The 17,351-nt window shown below is 38.6% G+C and overlaps 1 protein-coding gene across 1 annotated transcript; it reads left to right on the forward strand.

The window, feature by feature from the left end:
- Nucleotides 1-90: 90 nt before the first annotated feature.
- Nucleotides 91-17,200, forward strand: lmx1al (LIM homeobox transcription factor 1, alpha-like). The gene is made up of 9 exons (XM_068336305.1): nucleotides 91-382; nucleotides 2,080-2,168; nucleotides 2,822-3,011; nucleotides 12,877-13,109; nucleotides 13,579-13,742; nucleotides 13,918-13,995; nucleotides 14,070-14,190; nucleotides 14,849-15,004; nucleotides 15,282-17,200. The coding sequence occupies exons 1-9, from the start codon at nucleotides 339-341 to the stop codon at nucleotides 15,437-15,439; spliced, it is 1,233 nt and encodes a 410-aa protein (XP_068192406.1). The 5' UTR covers nucleotides 91-338; the 3' UTR covers nucleotides 15,440-17,200.
- Nucleotides 17,201-17,351: the final 151 nt, after the last annotated feature.

The following is a 17,351-nucleotide window of genomic DNA, read 5'->3' on the forward strand; positions in this document are numbered from 1 at the left end:
AGTCTCTGTCTAACGCTGAACACAAATGCAAAAGATCATTCTCATCTGAGTTATCAATAGGATGCATCATCGCTCAAACCCCCCCCCCCAATCATCATCTTCCGCACCTTCTCCCTCCCTCTCTGTCTGTCCATCTCCTCCCTCTGCGCCTCTTTACGCACAAAACAAGTCAGAGCGCACACACGGGTGGCGGAGAAAACAGGCGAGACAATAAACAATAGTTCGGGTCATCATGGTATCTGGATTTTTGCCGTAGCACCAGGCGTGCCGTGAAATGCAGGCGAATAATCTGTAGACGCGTCTGTTCTTCTAGCGGCTCAAAGTTTCCCCAGGTTTTAATGTTGCCGACCGAGATTTCAGGAGGAGTGTGTTTCACTTCAAGGTAGGACTCCGCACCTTCAGAACAGGTTGTCAGTGAAGGCATTCTTGTGATTTAAATGTTGCTCCTTGAGTTGATGTGTGTCTAACGGTCCTGGAAAAAATGTTTTCTAAGGGGTTTCACCTTATTTCACGTGTTTTCAAAGTGCTCATGTAAAAAATAAAAAAATAAAAAAAAGATCGGGCGACCCTGATGTTGGAGGAATTATGAAATTTGAGTGTTCAGTCCACACTCCACTATGAAGTGGTCGGGAGTCTTCGCTGTTCTCCCTCAGACACGCTGATTTGGAGACTGCTGGGTGATTATGATGGATAATATTTCACACCGACACATCAATTTAGTTTTCTAACAAGTGGATAAATCAAAACAAACTGCTGGACAGAAACAGACTTATGTCATTTTAAAAAAAACTTTTAATTGTCGAATTATTGTTTTCAAAGCTTTGTTTATTATAAAAACAATTCTTGAACATTATCAGCGTTCATTACTTTGAAATCGAGTAAAGGTTTTTACTCATTATTTCGACATAAAATCAATGTATTGATCTTATTAATGACAATCATGAATCTATAAAAGGTATTTATTGAAAAGTTTATTAAATCTTGACATTTATTCCTCTATATACAATAATAATATTATATAAGGTATATAATATAAGAATGCCTCATTATACTCTTTATCGATAAAATCCAACTCAATATTATATATATTATATTTTAGGATATTTTATTTATTTTACTTAATTCGTGGAGCAAAACCTACATACGTTATAAATGAGATTTTATCTGCTTAATTTATATGTCTGATGTAATTTTCTTCTTTTAAAATATAGGCTATAAATACGGCCAAATATCGTTATGTGATAAGGCCACAACAATCAAACTTTGTTTTTATTTTCTATGTTTAATGTTGGTTTCCTCAGAAAAGCTTTTCTTCCATGGATTTGATAACTTGAAGAGAACTTTGCGCAGTACAAAATCCCGTCAGTGTCTGTTAGTGCGTCTTCTGTAACACAGTACTCCATTTATTAATATTGTTATTGGGAATAGATTGACAAAAAAGAAATAAAAGCCCAAAATTAATTGACTGGCCGTAGAAACACTATGAATAAAAGACATAAATATATATTTTTTTAAATAATTAAACAATAATTTCAATGTTAATCTAAACAATTCTCTAACAAGTCAATACATGTACAGCACATATACTAAAATATGCTTGTTATTTTCACAAATCCTGTTGTTTTAAAACCTTTTGTTATTTTTGTGTGTCTGGTGTGTATGAGGAGCGCAGTGATTATTTTACAAATAATTTGATGACTGACTTTTAAGCAATACTAGACTAAAGTACTATTATACTTTTCTCTCTCTTTCTCTCTCTCTCTCTCTCTCTCTCTCTCTCTCTGTGTGTGTGTGTTTGTGCGTGTGTGTGTGTGTGTGTGTGTGTGTGTGTGTGTGTGTGTGTGTGTGTGTGTGTGTGTGTGTGTGTGTGTTGAAATGTGTGTGAAATGTGTGTGAAATGTGTGTCTCCTTTTATGTGTGTCTCGTTTTAATTGTAGTCAAATATTGGATCTGTCTTATCTGTAAAATTTTTCCTTGCAAGTAATGTCCACTCTTCAATTACCTGGTACTCGAACGTGTTTACTGCGGAAGTCTATCTGATATCCTTCTTTGAAAATGGTGCATTTTGTCTTTCTATAGCGATCACACTGAGGCAAGGAGAGAAGGGATGAAAACAGAGGAAAGCCAGTCGTCCTGTCTGCAGCAGCCACCATCCTCAACGCCTTTTGGTTAGTGTTCATTAAAACTAAACATTGATGAAACTTAAATATTATCACAATGTAAGAGTTTCATGGTACCAAGGGTTGTGAATAACGGTGCATATGAAAATCGTAAATGGGTCACCACGAATATAATTATTTTCAAATCCCGTGTAGGCTTTCTATAGTCACAACATATTAAAAAAAAATTTTTTTTTAGAAAGTTTGATCTCATTGTAATATTAAGTGCCAATACATGTCATCAGTATTTCAAGCAGGCCTATAAAAACTGTGATCAAGACAAAATAACATTCACAATCGGTGCAAAACAAAAAAAATTCGGGGTCTACCAATATCAGAGAAACACAATGAAGGGAGAACCAGAAAGAACAAAAGTTTGTCTGGTCCGGTGAAATCAAAAAGCGGCATACCATTTTTAACGGAACGGGGGGCAAGACTTATTTAATTATGCTGGACAAATAAACTGCAAGACCATGGAACGGCAATTTAGAGGAAGAAAAAAAAAAAGAATTAATATTCTACTAGAATAGTTAAATTAGGAGAACGAAAAAATCGGGCGCACCGAGGGAGTCATCGTCCCCTCGGGCGTGAGGACGCAGGGAGACCCACACTCGGCCCCGCAGCCTCCGTCTCTCTGTCCAATCACGTGTTTCCCCCTCCAGGTCCGGAGTACAGGGGAGGGGGGGAGTTGTGTGCGGGCTGCGAGGCTCCCATCGCCGACCGCTTCCTGCTGCGCGTGAACGAGCGCTCCTGGCACGAGACCTGCGTGAAGTGCGCGGTGTGTTTGAGCGCGCTGACCGGGACCTGTTACTGCAGGGACCGCCTGCTGTACTGCAAGCATGACTATGAAAAGTAAGCGCGCACGCACACACACACACACACACACACGCACACTTGCAAAGAACTTTCTGCTTCAGCTGCGCAGGACAATCGACCTGCCCTGGAAAAAGAACGACGATGGCGTGGCACTTTTTTTTTTTTTTTTTAGGAATGACCTTACATTTAAGTCCAGTACGTACACTGTACCTCCAATAAAATGGTTTCTATGGATTACAATATGCACCTAATTTTTTTTCTCCAAGTTTTACAATAGACTATTGAAGTATATGTGCATACAGAGGTTGTCAAATAGGCGTGGAACTGCAATCTCTTGTGAATTCAGTGAGCACAACTGTATTCATGTGCATCAAAAAGCATAATTCTTTCATAAATTACTAAATATAGCATGTCATTCAATCACAGCATTTTCATATTTGTTCCTTGTGGTATCAATGTGTTTTGTGGGAATTTTTGCCAATTTTGTCAAATTGTTACATTTGTATGAAAAAATAGATCTCTACAAGAATGAGTGCAACATGTTTTTATATACAGTACTTTCATCATAACATTCTAAACACATTCTAAGCAAGACACACATGATCAGTGAGCTGAAACAAGGCTTTTCGGTATGTAAACTACCACATGTCAAAATGTAATTTATGAAAAAAAAATTTCCTTAATGTGACAAGTTTTTATCATATAGGAAAAATAGCTCTGATATTAAAGCCACAATTTCCTCTAATCAAAAAGATGATGTTATATCACATATCTTTCTCACATTGCATACTTTTAGACACCTGATAAAGATTTGAAGAATAATATATCGAAAGCGACTGATGACCACATTGGATTTATTCAGTGAACACTGTTCAGGCTGAGATACATAGATTGAGCATTGTTTGACAGTTACCGATCAAGTTAATGGAGTCTACACTCCATTATTAAGTTATTTGATAGCAGTGTTACAGAGGATTCTCATATTTTTCAGTTGTAATACTGTGCAATTTTTATTATCAAGATGTAGAGTTCACTAAAGACACAGCGGCATCTTTAGTCAGTTTATTAGATAAGATGAATGTATGTAGATGGTTATAATAAAGAAGAAAACATCATTTATAGAAAATGAGTGTATTGGATTTTTGTCATATCTTTAATAGTCTTCATATTGAAACCCATAGCAAAATGTCTACGTGTAAAGAAGCTTCAGTCAAACCCATTCCTTTATTTTTGTTTTAGTGATTGACGTTGACTTATGTATAAATACATGAACATGAAGCGAATACATTTCACTGAATGATTGAGTGACTAAACACTAGATTGTTGTTGACCATGTGTAAAAAAAAAAGATAGAAAGAAAGAAAAATAGAAAGAAAGAATATGGAGCATTTAAGGGAATATTTGTATTTTGAATGATTAATTGGAAGATCCTATTTCATAATATTTAGAGAATCCTGACAAACTCCAGCAGCTCAGTTTCCTCTGGGAATTGTTGTAATCATAAATTCTAGTCGACCGATTTCTGCAGAATTGTCTACTCACAATTTTAATTATCGATTTTTTTGTCGATACCTGTAGTGCTTGTATTCACAATCTCCTTTCATTAAGATGCTTTTATTGCTGCTCTTGCATGCAAATGGAATGCACAACATCTGATGCAGTTCACTGTCATGCTGAACACTAACACTTGGGAAATATGCAATGGTCTGTTTTGAGTTTGATGATTCGACTCTATTAAGCCATATGGTGTGTCTGTGATTTTGTCTGGACTGTTTGGTGTGTACTGCGGTCAGTGGGTGTGCCTGCAGTGGGAGCTCTATGGGTAGACAGCTGAAGGACGAGCCTGAAGCTTGTTATCACTGTTTTGAAAAGTGTCAGACGGTATCAAGCAGCACAGACTCTCCCACTGTACCTGACATCTGGAGGAGAGTAAGAGAGAACAAACTGAGAAAGAGAGAGTGACAGAGAGAGAGAGAGAGAGAGAGAGAGAGAGAGAGACCAAGACAGAGAGAGAGAGATGTTAGCTGGTGTGACGTTTATCTGGAAAAATAAATGACAAACGCTTGTCGTAAATGGGGTTCAGTTTCAGTGATGGAATGAAAAAGCGTGTTTGCTCTCATTGTGTAATGACTGTAATTGTTGATCCAAATTAATAGTCAGCAGCTCCTTCACTATGGTGTTGATTTAGTCCCCTATACATTGCATATGGATAGTTGCCTTGTTGTGTGAGTCGGTGCCAGACTTGGCCCGATGCCTGTGACCTTCAGTGGATCAGTAACAATGTCTCCTTGTTTTCCTTGCAGTCTGTCCATCAGCGCCTAACACTACTACCCCCCCATGCAGAGCAGGTGTGTGCATTGTAACAGATAACTGTGTCCAAGAGGGACAAGAAGGTGCATACAATTTTGAGGGGAATTCAGATGATTATTAGGAAGTTTAATATTCTTTCAAATCTGCACTTTAATCTCATTTCCATTTACTGTAATTTCAAATGGTTGAGATATATCTGCACTATCATTAGGTTAGGAACTGACTTCAACGTATATTAATGTAATGTATGCACATATATGGTAAGGACACATCTTCCAGGAGTTTCTCACTCATGCTTGGTTGTGGTCCAGTTGCCCCATAACTGCCTTTTTGGCTTGTACAACTATTTTATTTTAATTTATCCTTTGCTTTGATTGCGTCACCCATCACATACAGACAGGCAGAACTCTCCTCCCTGACTCTCCGTCAGCATAAAGGCCTCACCGCACAACACGGTTACTAAGTGCATTTGCTCAAATGTGCTTGTTAGTATTCCCAAAATGTACACATATCTCAGACATCTCAAGTTTAAAAAATAATTCAGTCCGTTGTAGCAGGAAAAAGACTCATGGATGTGGAAATCAGTTAAAATTAGAAAACAAATTTAATTTTAAAATGGACCCTTCCCCCACTCTGATTAATCTGACCTAAACTGCCTTCAAGGCAAACATTTATTCAGTATTTACATATTTAATGTTTTTGAGGCTATTTTACTTCAACGTGAATCTAAATTGTCAAGCATGACACGGTCTTATTGTAATAGTTATTGTCACCAGAAAACAATAGCAAAACAAAAATAAATTAAATCTATTTCAATGTATTTTTTCAAGACTAACTTTTGAGTTTTTAAGTGACATTAAAGTTACGTGTTCAAAGTTCTTCATGAAAAATAAGTGATCTCCCTGCTGCCATTTATTATCTATGCAATAAAACAGGAGGTATGGCTTCAGTCGGCGATCCTTGGTCTCAATCTGTTATGGAAATAAGGGGATTTAGACACAATAAACTCAAGTGCATCTTGTGGATTTTTCTTGTGGGTTTATTTTTCTTTTTAAATTGAAAAAAAAATGGGTGGAACTCCCCCTTATGGACCAGATGTTTGGAATGAGGCTTCAGAATAATTTAACACTTAAAATTTCCATCAGGGTGTGGTTATGCCTTGATGCATTTTACTAATAAGACACGGGGATTCCATTTGAATGAAAAACAACTTGCTACACCAGAAAACACAAAGTCCAAATAAAAGGTCACAATTTCTCAAAGATCTAAATCCTCTCTGGTGGAAAAATGGAGGCCATCTTTCTAAATTAAAAATTACAGGATAATTGAATATATCCCTCATTGAACAAAGCACAGTCAAACCACTTTATGCCTCGACCATCCTTAACGTCCCAAGCACATTTTTTTGCAATCATGGGCTTTCATACACTGACTGGTTCCTTTCTGAACTCAGGAGTATGAGGCCGGTGTTCCCTGGTCAACAGTGCTGAGCCCAAACAGAATGGAGGTAGTCTGGCTGTGTGGAGCCTGCATGTGGGCTCCCTTATAAAGCCCCATAAAGGCAGCTTCAACCCTGTGAAAAAGCAGGTCACCAGGGTGGATATTCACTAAATCTTGGGTTTAATACTTTACTCTGTGGGGTAAAGAGCACTGTGAGTACATCAAGGTTTACAAACCCTCTCTTTTCAGACAAGAGAGCGCGAGACACTGCCTCCATAGCAATGGAATCTTCCACCACTGACCAGGTCGCTAGTATCCTCTCGGGTTATGGTGTATTTATGTGAGTGAACTTGTGACTTGAAAAAGAAAAAAAAGATTGAATGCATCTTCCACCCTATGGTCTCCCTTCCATACCCCCACCTTACCCACAATTCCCTGTCTCTCTGTCTGTTACCTCGTTCATCACTGTCTGCTTTGTAATAATATTTCTCGATTCCAAACCTCATTTTGTTCTTGTTGAGATTGATGGCAGCGATGACACCAAACAGTTTATCTCCCCGTTTATCCCTTGTTTTCTCTTAATCGCCTCCCCTCCCTCAGCGCCTCTTTGTGTCTCGGGATGGTTATGGGAGGAGGTTGGGGGTCTGATTGGGTACACTGCTAATTACCCCGCCTTCTGTGGCTGTCCTGTGATGACAGGCCTGACACTGGGCTGCAGGGAAATACAATCAGCCAGAATTATGCAATGGTGTGTCAGACAGACAACATGCTAGTTTCTATCAGCTCGTGCAACTCCTCTCATTTCAGATATTTGTGATCTTAAAAATTAGTCAAAATAATGAAAAAATTATTAATTACTGTTTAAGATACAAAATTGCAAAATATATTTCATGTTTGCTCAAGAGGTATCTAATTAATTTTTAAGATATTCTTGTAGAAAATGTAGGGAAGACAGATAAACCTTTATTATGGGTATTAAGAGAAATTAATATACAATATATGTCAAAAAGCAGGAAAGTATTCTTTAACAGATCAATAGTAATGTATCATGGTGTTATTGGGGTCTCTCAGCTATTCTCCTACCATTAGAAGCAAAAGAGAACACATATGCTGGTATAACTGAACATTACTGCTCATATAAAAGATTCTCTTTGTGGAAGAGAAGTTGTGGTTCTGGGTAGATTGAGGTGAATCATGGTGGTATGTATGACTCAGTACAATACTGAATATAGAAGTCCTAATGAGACACTATATATAATACACATATGTGGTTGAGAAACACCCGCATCTCAACAGCAGGTGATGGCTGAAGGTAAAACAAGTGTAGAGAAGTTACAACTTTTGATTTGATAATGCATTGTTGGAGAATAGAAAGATGTTTTTTTGTATACATGCCGAATAGTTAGAAATTCTTTTAAAATTGTGTATAAAAGAACAGCTTAAGATGAGGTGTCTAAAAGTGTTATTTTGGGGTATAGTCACAGAGAAGGGTTGATTTTTGTCCAGGTGCATATTCATGTATGAAAGGAGGGTATGATACTGCCACTGTTTTTGCATAATGTGAGATGAGACCCCATCATCTTTCCACCCCCACAACAATTTTATAACAGACAGCTAATAAATGTTTCATGGCAGAACAAGCTGCTCGCCTTGGCTTTATTAAATCTGAGATAATAAAAGCAGAGAGGGAGAGGAAAAAAGAGAGAGAGAATAGGGGGTCGCACCAGAGAGGGAGAGATAGGAAGATCGGCGTAGAGTTTTCTCAAATCGACCGGCTGTATCTCCTGTTTCTGGGGCAACGGGTCCCGCTGTCCCCCACCAACTCCCCCCCCTACTGCTTCCCACTCCGCCAGAGACAGACAGGAAATGAGAAACCGGCAGACAGGATATTGCGTTCTGGTGGCCTGGGGATTAACTGTTTTATCTAAACTAACACACACACACACACACACACACACACACACACACACACACACACGCTCACACGCACACACTCATTCACACACTCAAACATCGATATCCTCACACATAGCACTCATTTGGTAGCATCAGGTGTAAATCTCACACACCCAGAGACACGACTTATGCATGCTTGTTTCTTAACGTTACTCCACACAGGTACATTACATTAGGTTTTCAATGTTCCAGCCATCAGTGTTGCTCTCTTGCAGGGAAGGTCTTATTACTAATGTAAATGAGTCGTAGTGAAAGTCGTGACATGTAACAGTATAGCTGTGGGATTGATTGTGGGTTTGTGCAGAAATGTCTCTAAAAATATTAACTAAGCATTGAAGACTCTTATGACCAAGCAGCTTTTACAAATTTTGAGTGTTCATTGAGTAGTTGACTGTTTATGATGTTAGATTACTGATGCTTGGATGGATGTGGTGTACAAACGATAGCATCTGTCAGTATTTTATTGGTGTTTGTACCCAGGCACCTTATCTGTGTTTACACAAACTGGGCATATCTATGTTTATGTGTGCATGTGACTATACTGTATATGCCCATGTGTGTATGTTTCTGACTATTTATATACTGTGTGTGTGTGTGTGTGTGTGTGTGTGTGTGTGTGTGTGTGTGTGTGTGTGTGTGTGTGTGTGTGTGTGTGTGTGTGTGTGTGTGTGTGTGTGTGTGTGTGTGTGTGTGTGTGTGTGTGTGTGTGCGTGCTCTTATACTTTTCATAGTCATGTGTGTGCTTTGAGTGAGTGGTGGCAGGGTAGTGAGTATCGTGGGGAATGCTGGGAGATTTTAATAACACAGAAGCAGTGCAGGGAGATTTAATAAAAGGAGATGATGTGATTACTGAACCCTGGCTCTGAGCCATTTTGCTTCACAGAGCAATATCCGCCAAAAGTGCTCTCACACACACACACACACACACACACACACACACACACACACACACACACACACACACACACACACACACACACACACACACACACACACACACACACACACACACACACACACACACACACACACACACCATCAAACATCGAGGAAATGGATACTAAACAGAATAAAACTTAAAAGTAAGGTTGTTGCGTATCATTTGTTCTGTTTGCATCTTCCACCTGATAGTATGTACCTTCATTTTCAGGGACTCAGTAAACTCATAGTTGTTTAACAGACACGGTCATTCCAAACACTACACTTCTGAGAAACCTCTACATGAGTAACCATATCATACATATGTGAAATTGAGATGCGTCTTTAGGTGTAGCCTATTGAATCTTTGACGAGCCACTGTTTCACAGTGATGCTTGAATTTGTGGGAGCGAGTACAAACAAACCTATACCTGTATATATTCATCAATTATGGAAGCAAGCACAGCCACTGTAATTGCTCATAGGCACATCCATATTTATGGAATGATTGTGTTGCGGTCCCAAAAATGTCATCCTCAGAGCTCACCGGCAGAACGATGCCACATGACACAGCTTAGGGAGACAGGAAAGATTCTGTTATTCTGTTTGTGTACAATAAGCAAGTAAGAAATGACAGATTATAACCACCCAACATTTATGACACATGAAGTTTTTCTTTCCTTTGTTATATATGATGTCATAATTTAAGTGTTTTTAGTTAATTGCGCCCTCTAACCCTCATGAACCCATTGCAGCAAACATTAAGTTGCTTGCAGCTGAAGTTATGTAGATCACAGACTGGCAAGCAGTCAGTCTTCTGTCTGCGCTGTCTGTTCTTTATGCTGGATGAATATTACGTTCAGTCCTTTAATAAAGGGAAGCCATCTGAAGTCGAAGAAACACCCCCTCAAAATATCCTTCAAGATAGATTCGTTCACAGCTGGTCTTAACTCTGTAAGACAGCTTTGATAAACATCGATATATGACATCAAACTAAACTAAACTTATTGAGTCGTGACAATTTCTTTTACAAACTTAACCATATGATATATTGTACAAAGCTAAAGAGATGATAATCTATCTTAATTTATGATAAATAGAAGAAAGGATATAGAAATATTAGTATTACAACAACAACAACAACAACAACAACAACAACAACAATAATAATAATAATAGTAATCTTCTCCTTTTGGCTTTTCCCTTCAGGGGTCGCCACAGCGAATAAGTTATAATAATAATAATAATAATAATAATAATAATAATAATAATAATAATAATAATAATAATAATAATAATAATAATAATAATAATAATAATAATAATAATAATAATAATAATGTGGGTTTTTATTAATCATATACGTTTGGGATGGATACTTACATTATTTGATCAGTCGCTCCATAACCAAATTGTCCGTACTGATCCATACTGATTTATTGAAAGCTACATTCTGGTAAAGAGCAGTGTGAATGATACTTCTATTAGAGGGATTAGACTGATCTACTTACAGGCCCCCCTCTGAGGCAGTTGCCCCAAGTTCCCTTCATTTGCCATGTTGAGTAAATTCCTACTGTGCTGTGCACACCCCGATTAGGGAGAGCGCCCTTAAACATCGACAGCATCAGTCTTATGTCAAGCAGTTCTGCCTCACAGTAACACGAAGCATAGAGAGTGAGGCTGAAATATGCAAGTTGGCAAAAAATATTGTGGAAGATTTGTTAGAGCTCAAATATGTGGTTAGTGTACACATTTTACAAAGTACTGTAAGTATCTCTTTGAGATGCAAGGCAATGCAAACCCACTGCAGTTAAGATTAAACCACCTTAGTTAACCTCAAGGCTGTGTCACAATAGTTCTGTGTGGAACTGTTTTAGAATACTGTTTGATTTATGATGTTAAATTAGACAATGTCATTTTGGAAATTTGGTGAGCATTTGGCAGATGGATTGAGAAAAGATTAGCCATAGCAGCTGCGTTTGGGACAGAATTGCAGATTAGGAGCGCTAATGTGCAGACCTGGCTCCTTCTTTACACTCCAGATTTGGACAGCAACACCTTCCTATCTCTCAGTCAGGGAGCGTCAACACTTTTGCCTTCATTCCTTCCCCTTCTCTTCACTTCCCTTTAATCCTCCCTGCCCAGTTGTTCAGGTTTGTGTTTTGTATTTTTTTGGAATAATATGACCTTTTCACTTTCTCACACCTCTGTACTGACATCCAGGGGACTTGCAGAGATATTCTGTTCTTCAAGCATGTTTGTATTATTTCCAGATTTCTGGTTGTACCACCTCCATGTTCATGTGATGTTATGGTGAATGTGGATAACTAAACGATATCCAACTAGTTATGCTGATATTCGGTGGATGACTTTGTGCAAATGTCTGTGCACAGCCATGTGTGTGCACACGCATTTGTATGTGTGTCTATGTGTGTGTATATGTGTGTTTTAGTGTGCCTAAGTGAGAAGGGAGAGATTAACCCCATGCTATCCCCAATCCCTGGTTATGAGTTTACAGCGTCTGTCTGGCCATTGCACTGTTTAAACAACAATCTAATTAATCCTGTCTTTATTAGTTTCAGTGAACTGGGGAGGGAGGCTGGGAGGGCATGAGGGAGAACTGGGAATGCTGGCAGAAAATACTGGTATGGGGGGTGACCAAGTGCGAGTTGAGAGATTTGAGAGGAATTTCAGTGCAGGGACTTGTCCTGTGAATAGAAATGAGGATGCAAGGCAGGGGAGAATTTGAAGGGTTATAACATCTCACAGAGGGGGAACTGGATGGACAAAGGGACGAAAGTGGAAAAGCAATGGACTTTAGAGAGACTCTGCATTAAGGTTATTCATAGAGTTAAATAAGAACTTTAAGATTTGGATGGGATGTGGGTAGACCGAGTTTACCCCATCAAACAGATTTAAACATTTCAGGATTTGAAAGGGAGAGTCACATCAAGCAGTTCTTGCATCACCAGCTAACTACTGCCACCTACTGTTACAAGGGGGGAAGAAAACACAACAAAAATGCAGACAACTGTGATTTGAATCAGCAGATGTTCACCTTGTTGCTCTGTGAATTGGGTAATGTTTATACGCCTTTTAATTAAGAGGCTATGCTAATTACCAGAATCATTTGAGCTGAGGGTATTCGTATTGATGCTCTTTGTCTGTGCCTCCATCTTTAATTACGTCACCTTTCTTTACTCCTTCACTCCCACAATGCCATGTTATTCTGTTTATGTACATATTCTCATCTGTATGTCTTGCTGTGCACTTCTAGACTGTTTGTGAGGAAGTGCAGCGCCTGTCTGCAGGTGATTGGACGTTCGGAGCTGATAATGCGAGTGCAAGGCCAGGTGTACCACCTGGGCTGCTTCACTTGCTGCGAGTGTGAACGGAGGCTGCAAAGAGGAGATGAGTTTGTGCTGAAAGAGGGCCAGCTGCTCTGTCGCATGGACTATGAGAAGGAGAGGGAAATGCTGGCAGCAATCAGTCCGACACCGACTGAATCAGGTAAAACAGGTTTCCTGAAAAGGCTGCCCTATCTGAACGAGTCAACTGGACTTATGCATCTTATCACATTTTCAGTTCTGAATATAAAGAAGTTCCTTGGATGAGGGGCGAAACATCTTCAAGTTATTAGCAATTTTCCTTCTCTTTCACATGCCCTATTCTGGTTGTCAAATGAGTATAAATTTACTTTCTTGTTTCTTTGGTCGGAGATGAAACTGTATATAAAACAAATAAAAAGTTTCGTCAAATAATCCAATGACCATTGCAATATGAAGTCAAGGCATACATTAAAAACAGTCAATTGACATTGAGTAGGGTAATTCTCCAAAAGCTCCATACCCAACTTTAAATTAACTTAAACGCACAAATATTAGTTTTATTAGTTTCAAATATTAGTCTTTTTCTTTTAAGGGAGTTGGAGGTTATACTTTGCTGTTCTGATGGTTTTGTTGTCTTCTCATATTTGTAGTGAAAAGTGAGGATGAAGATGGAGCAATAGGTTCTGGTGGGGGGAAAGGTGGTGATGAAGGCAAGGAGCACAAGCGTTCAAAACGACCACGTACTATCTTGACCACTCAGCAGCGTCGTGCTTTCAAGGCCTCCTTTGAAGTTTCTGCAAAGCCCTGCCGTAAGGTGGGTAGACCGCTTTGTCTTATCAGTGGAAATGTCTTCTACACACTACACCATCACCCTGCAGTCTTTATTATTTTGGGGCGTAATAGTAATAGCACAGCAATTAATTCTGAAATGTGTTTGTCAATGGAAATTTTTTTGTCTTTTAAAAATATTGTTAAACTCAACTCTATAGGTGAGAGAGACACTGGCTGCCGAGACTGGACTCACAGTGCGTGTTGTACAAGTGTGGTTTCAAAACCAGAGAGCCAAGGTTAGAATTTATACACATGTTTTGTGTTTCACACATCAACACAGAAGGTTTATAAAGTAATTTTTGGGTCTCAGATGAAAAAGATAGCTCGCAGACAGCAGCAACAACAGCAGCAGCAGCAGGAACAGGAGCAGCTAGGAGGGACCAGAAGAGGACCCAGCAGAGGCGGCCGCCAGAGCAACGATGACAGTGAGGGTAAGAGCTTAAAGGGTCAGTGCAGAAATACTGTACCTCTACCTGTACTGCTAGTTATCCATACAGACTTGCTTTGCTTTTCGAGATGGACAGTTTTGGAGTTATCATCTACAGTGATATCAGCCATCTCTTATGTACATTTGAACTAGATGGGATGCATCTTGTGTTGCTTTCCATCACTTAAGATAATCTTCCAAATATTGTTTTGAGCAGTTTTACATTGGAAATATGTCTTTTCAAATAACTATGTAAAAGGAAGCTCATGGATAAGAGGCTAGCCAACTAAGCTGAATTAATGTCACAGCTCAGCTGAGGGAGAAGTCATGAAAGTTTATGTGCTGCCCTGTCAGAAGCACAAGCCTCTCCACCATGATATGGTCTAATGTTGGTGAAATGGGCTAATTCTCTACAAGGAAAACAGCTGCACGCCAAGAGTTTTGTAAAACCACAAAATGACATCAATTTTCCAAATACTCAAAGAAACTCAAACATCTCATCAGCAGATATTCCCTGAACTCCCACGAAAACATTCTGTTTGGAAAGATGGAACTACAGCTAAAACTAATCCAAAAATGATGTAGAACCAATAAGAACTGGCCAAGACTTGTGGAACAAATGGTGAAAGCGTAAACTAAATGGATTTTTATCTTTAACATAGATGGCTCTAGTAACCATGGCATGGATGGTATACTGGGGTATCCCTCTCTGCCACGCCAACAGCTACTTGCTCTTGACCCCAACATCTATGGTGGAGAACCTTTCCGACATGGACTAACACCACCTCAGTTGAACAGTGAGCAGATCCATTCCTATGGTAAGACAAGAGATTGAAACTGTAAATTCAAAAAACACTGTCTCAGTTTCAAAGAGAAAAAATAGGATTTTTCAATTTAGCCCATCGTCAAGTCTCTGTAACTCCAAACAGTTACAGCTTTCTTCAATATTTCATAAGGACGTACATATTAAATAATCTGTTATGTATAATTAATGTATTCACAACAGTTGCTATATGTTTCAGCCCATTTTACCCTCTTCTGTGTTACTAAACTGTTCCACTTCAGCACTGAACACTTGTTGTTTTCTCCCTTCAGACTCAGAGACAGTGTTCCATGACCTGGACAGCGATGGAAGCCTTGGTCACCTTGGAGATTGCCTCTTAGCGGCTGGGGATGGCAGTCTTTTGCCAGGGCGAGTTGGAAACCCCATTGATCGTCTCTACTCCATGCAGACCTCCTACTTCACCTCCTGACCCTAATAAACTCTTACCCTTTCTCCTCCAAGTCACCTTTCACCTCAGAGATGCAGCTAATGGAGTCTGTCCATCAACATGCTTTAGCAACCACTCCATGAAAATGCCTACACCCAAATACAATTCTGAGTTTTTATCACAGGCCCAAATCATTGCAAATGCTAAGTCATTGTCAATTACAAAATTTGCAGAAGATTTGCATAATGTTCCCATGCATTATCCTTCCTCAATAAGAATCACATGCTGGAAATACATACACTGTAAATTCCAAAATATGTAAAAAGACCTCGATTGCTCCTGTTTTATCTATGTAATGTTCAATGAAACACCTTTCACGGCACTTTTCAACAAAAAAAAATCAACAAAGACACTTATTCAAACATTAATATATATCTATATATATCTATATCATGAATTACAGATGATAATTGGTTGATGAAGGTGAATTCATCAGTCAAGTTATATGTATTTAGGAGTCTTGGCAGGTGTTACAAGCAGCTGAGGGTGTAGCTTAAATTAGCATATTGCATAACTTTTTATTGATAGTAGTTAATAATTTTGTGTTAAAGACTACAATGTATACATACTGTGTTTGGCTTTAGTAAAATTTTTCTCAGGTTAGTGTGTATGTTTGTGTAACCTGAGCTATAACTCAGGACAGGATTACAATTTAACTAGCCAAATTACTCCAGGACCATAGATTGCATGGAGGAAGAAACGCTTCATGTAGAGCTAGCATGCCACTCACTTCTGCCAAGGCCGAACAATCCTACACATCTGCTGAGTTCTCTTGGCCCATGCCCGATCCCTCCACAGAGTATCAAGGCAATCGCTTCAGTAGTTTTTGCATAACAAGGAAATATGTTGAAAAGTTTGTTATCCTGCAACTTTAAAGATATTAAAAATTCCCCTTTATTTGGATCTACACCAAATTAATGTTCTTTCCTCGCCCATATTACATCTTTCCACCATGTTTTGAGGAAATACAATAATAGAATAATTCTGATGACAAATTAACCAACTAATAGATACGGTGAAAACTCACTGTCTTTGACCATTTCAAAAGACATTCTTTGTTTTTCATGGCGAGCGTGACAGGTAAAATAATGGCCAATAAAAATATATGTAGACATTACACTACAGGGTAATTTGAATAGCCTTATGCGGAAACAGGGTCATGTAAATGAATATTGATTCAGTTTAGCCTTCACTTTTATAATGTAATCACTAGCAGTGGAGTAATGACAACCAAGACCAATAATGCGCAAAATTTAGGACACTAGCTACTTGATGATGTTTTCCAAATGTAAATGTAAGTATGACTGTGTTACAATTAATTGTTGTAGTCACTTTCTGTAATAGTTTCTTTCTCAAACATCTTAAATTAGATGTTGTTAGGTAGATGATTTGTACCTTCTTCTGTGATAAACAGCATATATTTAAAACGTGTCATATTTTGTGTCACAAAGTAGGACTAATGGAATAGTCTCCAAACTGAAGCTGGATATTAAGTGTTGCAAAAAGAATATGGATCAGATTCACTATGTGGTACAGAATGAAATACGATTAAGGGAAACAGCTTGATTTTGCATACCAGTGATCAGCTACAGCTTGTAACATTCTTTCATGACTTTGACTGATTACTGACTCATGGTAATTTTAGTGATATTTTTGTGGATGTAACTTATTTGTGCGGTATTAGATGACCTTTGATCTTACTTTTTTGTTCAGTGACTGCCAGGTGATGTGCTTTGAATGTAATGTTGCTATATCTTCAATACAATCTGGAGTTTCACCTTTGGCGTGTACTTGTCTTATTCTCTAAAATGTAGTAAACGATGGTGTACTGATCACTTTTTCATCTGGCATAAACCAACATTATTACAGCTGAAAAAGACAAATCCTTTTCCCC

This window comes from Antennarius striatus, chromosome 16 (genome assembly GCF_040054535.1).
Source record: "Antennarius striatus isolate MH-2024 chromosome 16, ASM4005453v1, whole genome shotgun sequence".
NCBI classification, from domain to species: Eukaryota; Metazoa; Chordata; class Actinopteri; order Lophiiformes; family Antennariidae; genus Antennarius; species Antennarius striatus.

Coding starts and splice junctions, on each gene's coding strand:
- lmx1al (XM_068336305.1), top strand. CDS start 339: ATGTTGCCGACCGAGATTTCAGGAGGAGTGTGTTTCACTTCAAG. Junction 13,743..13,917: donor CTGCAAAGCCCTGCCGTAAG/GTGGGTAGACCG, acceptor TCAACTCTATAG/GTGAGAGAGACACTGGCTGC. Junction 14,191..14,848: donor GAGCAACGATGACAGTGAGG/GTAAGAGCTTAA, acceptor TCTTTAACATAG/ATGGCTCTAGTAACCATGGC.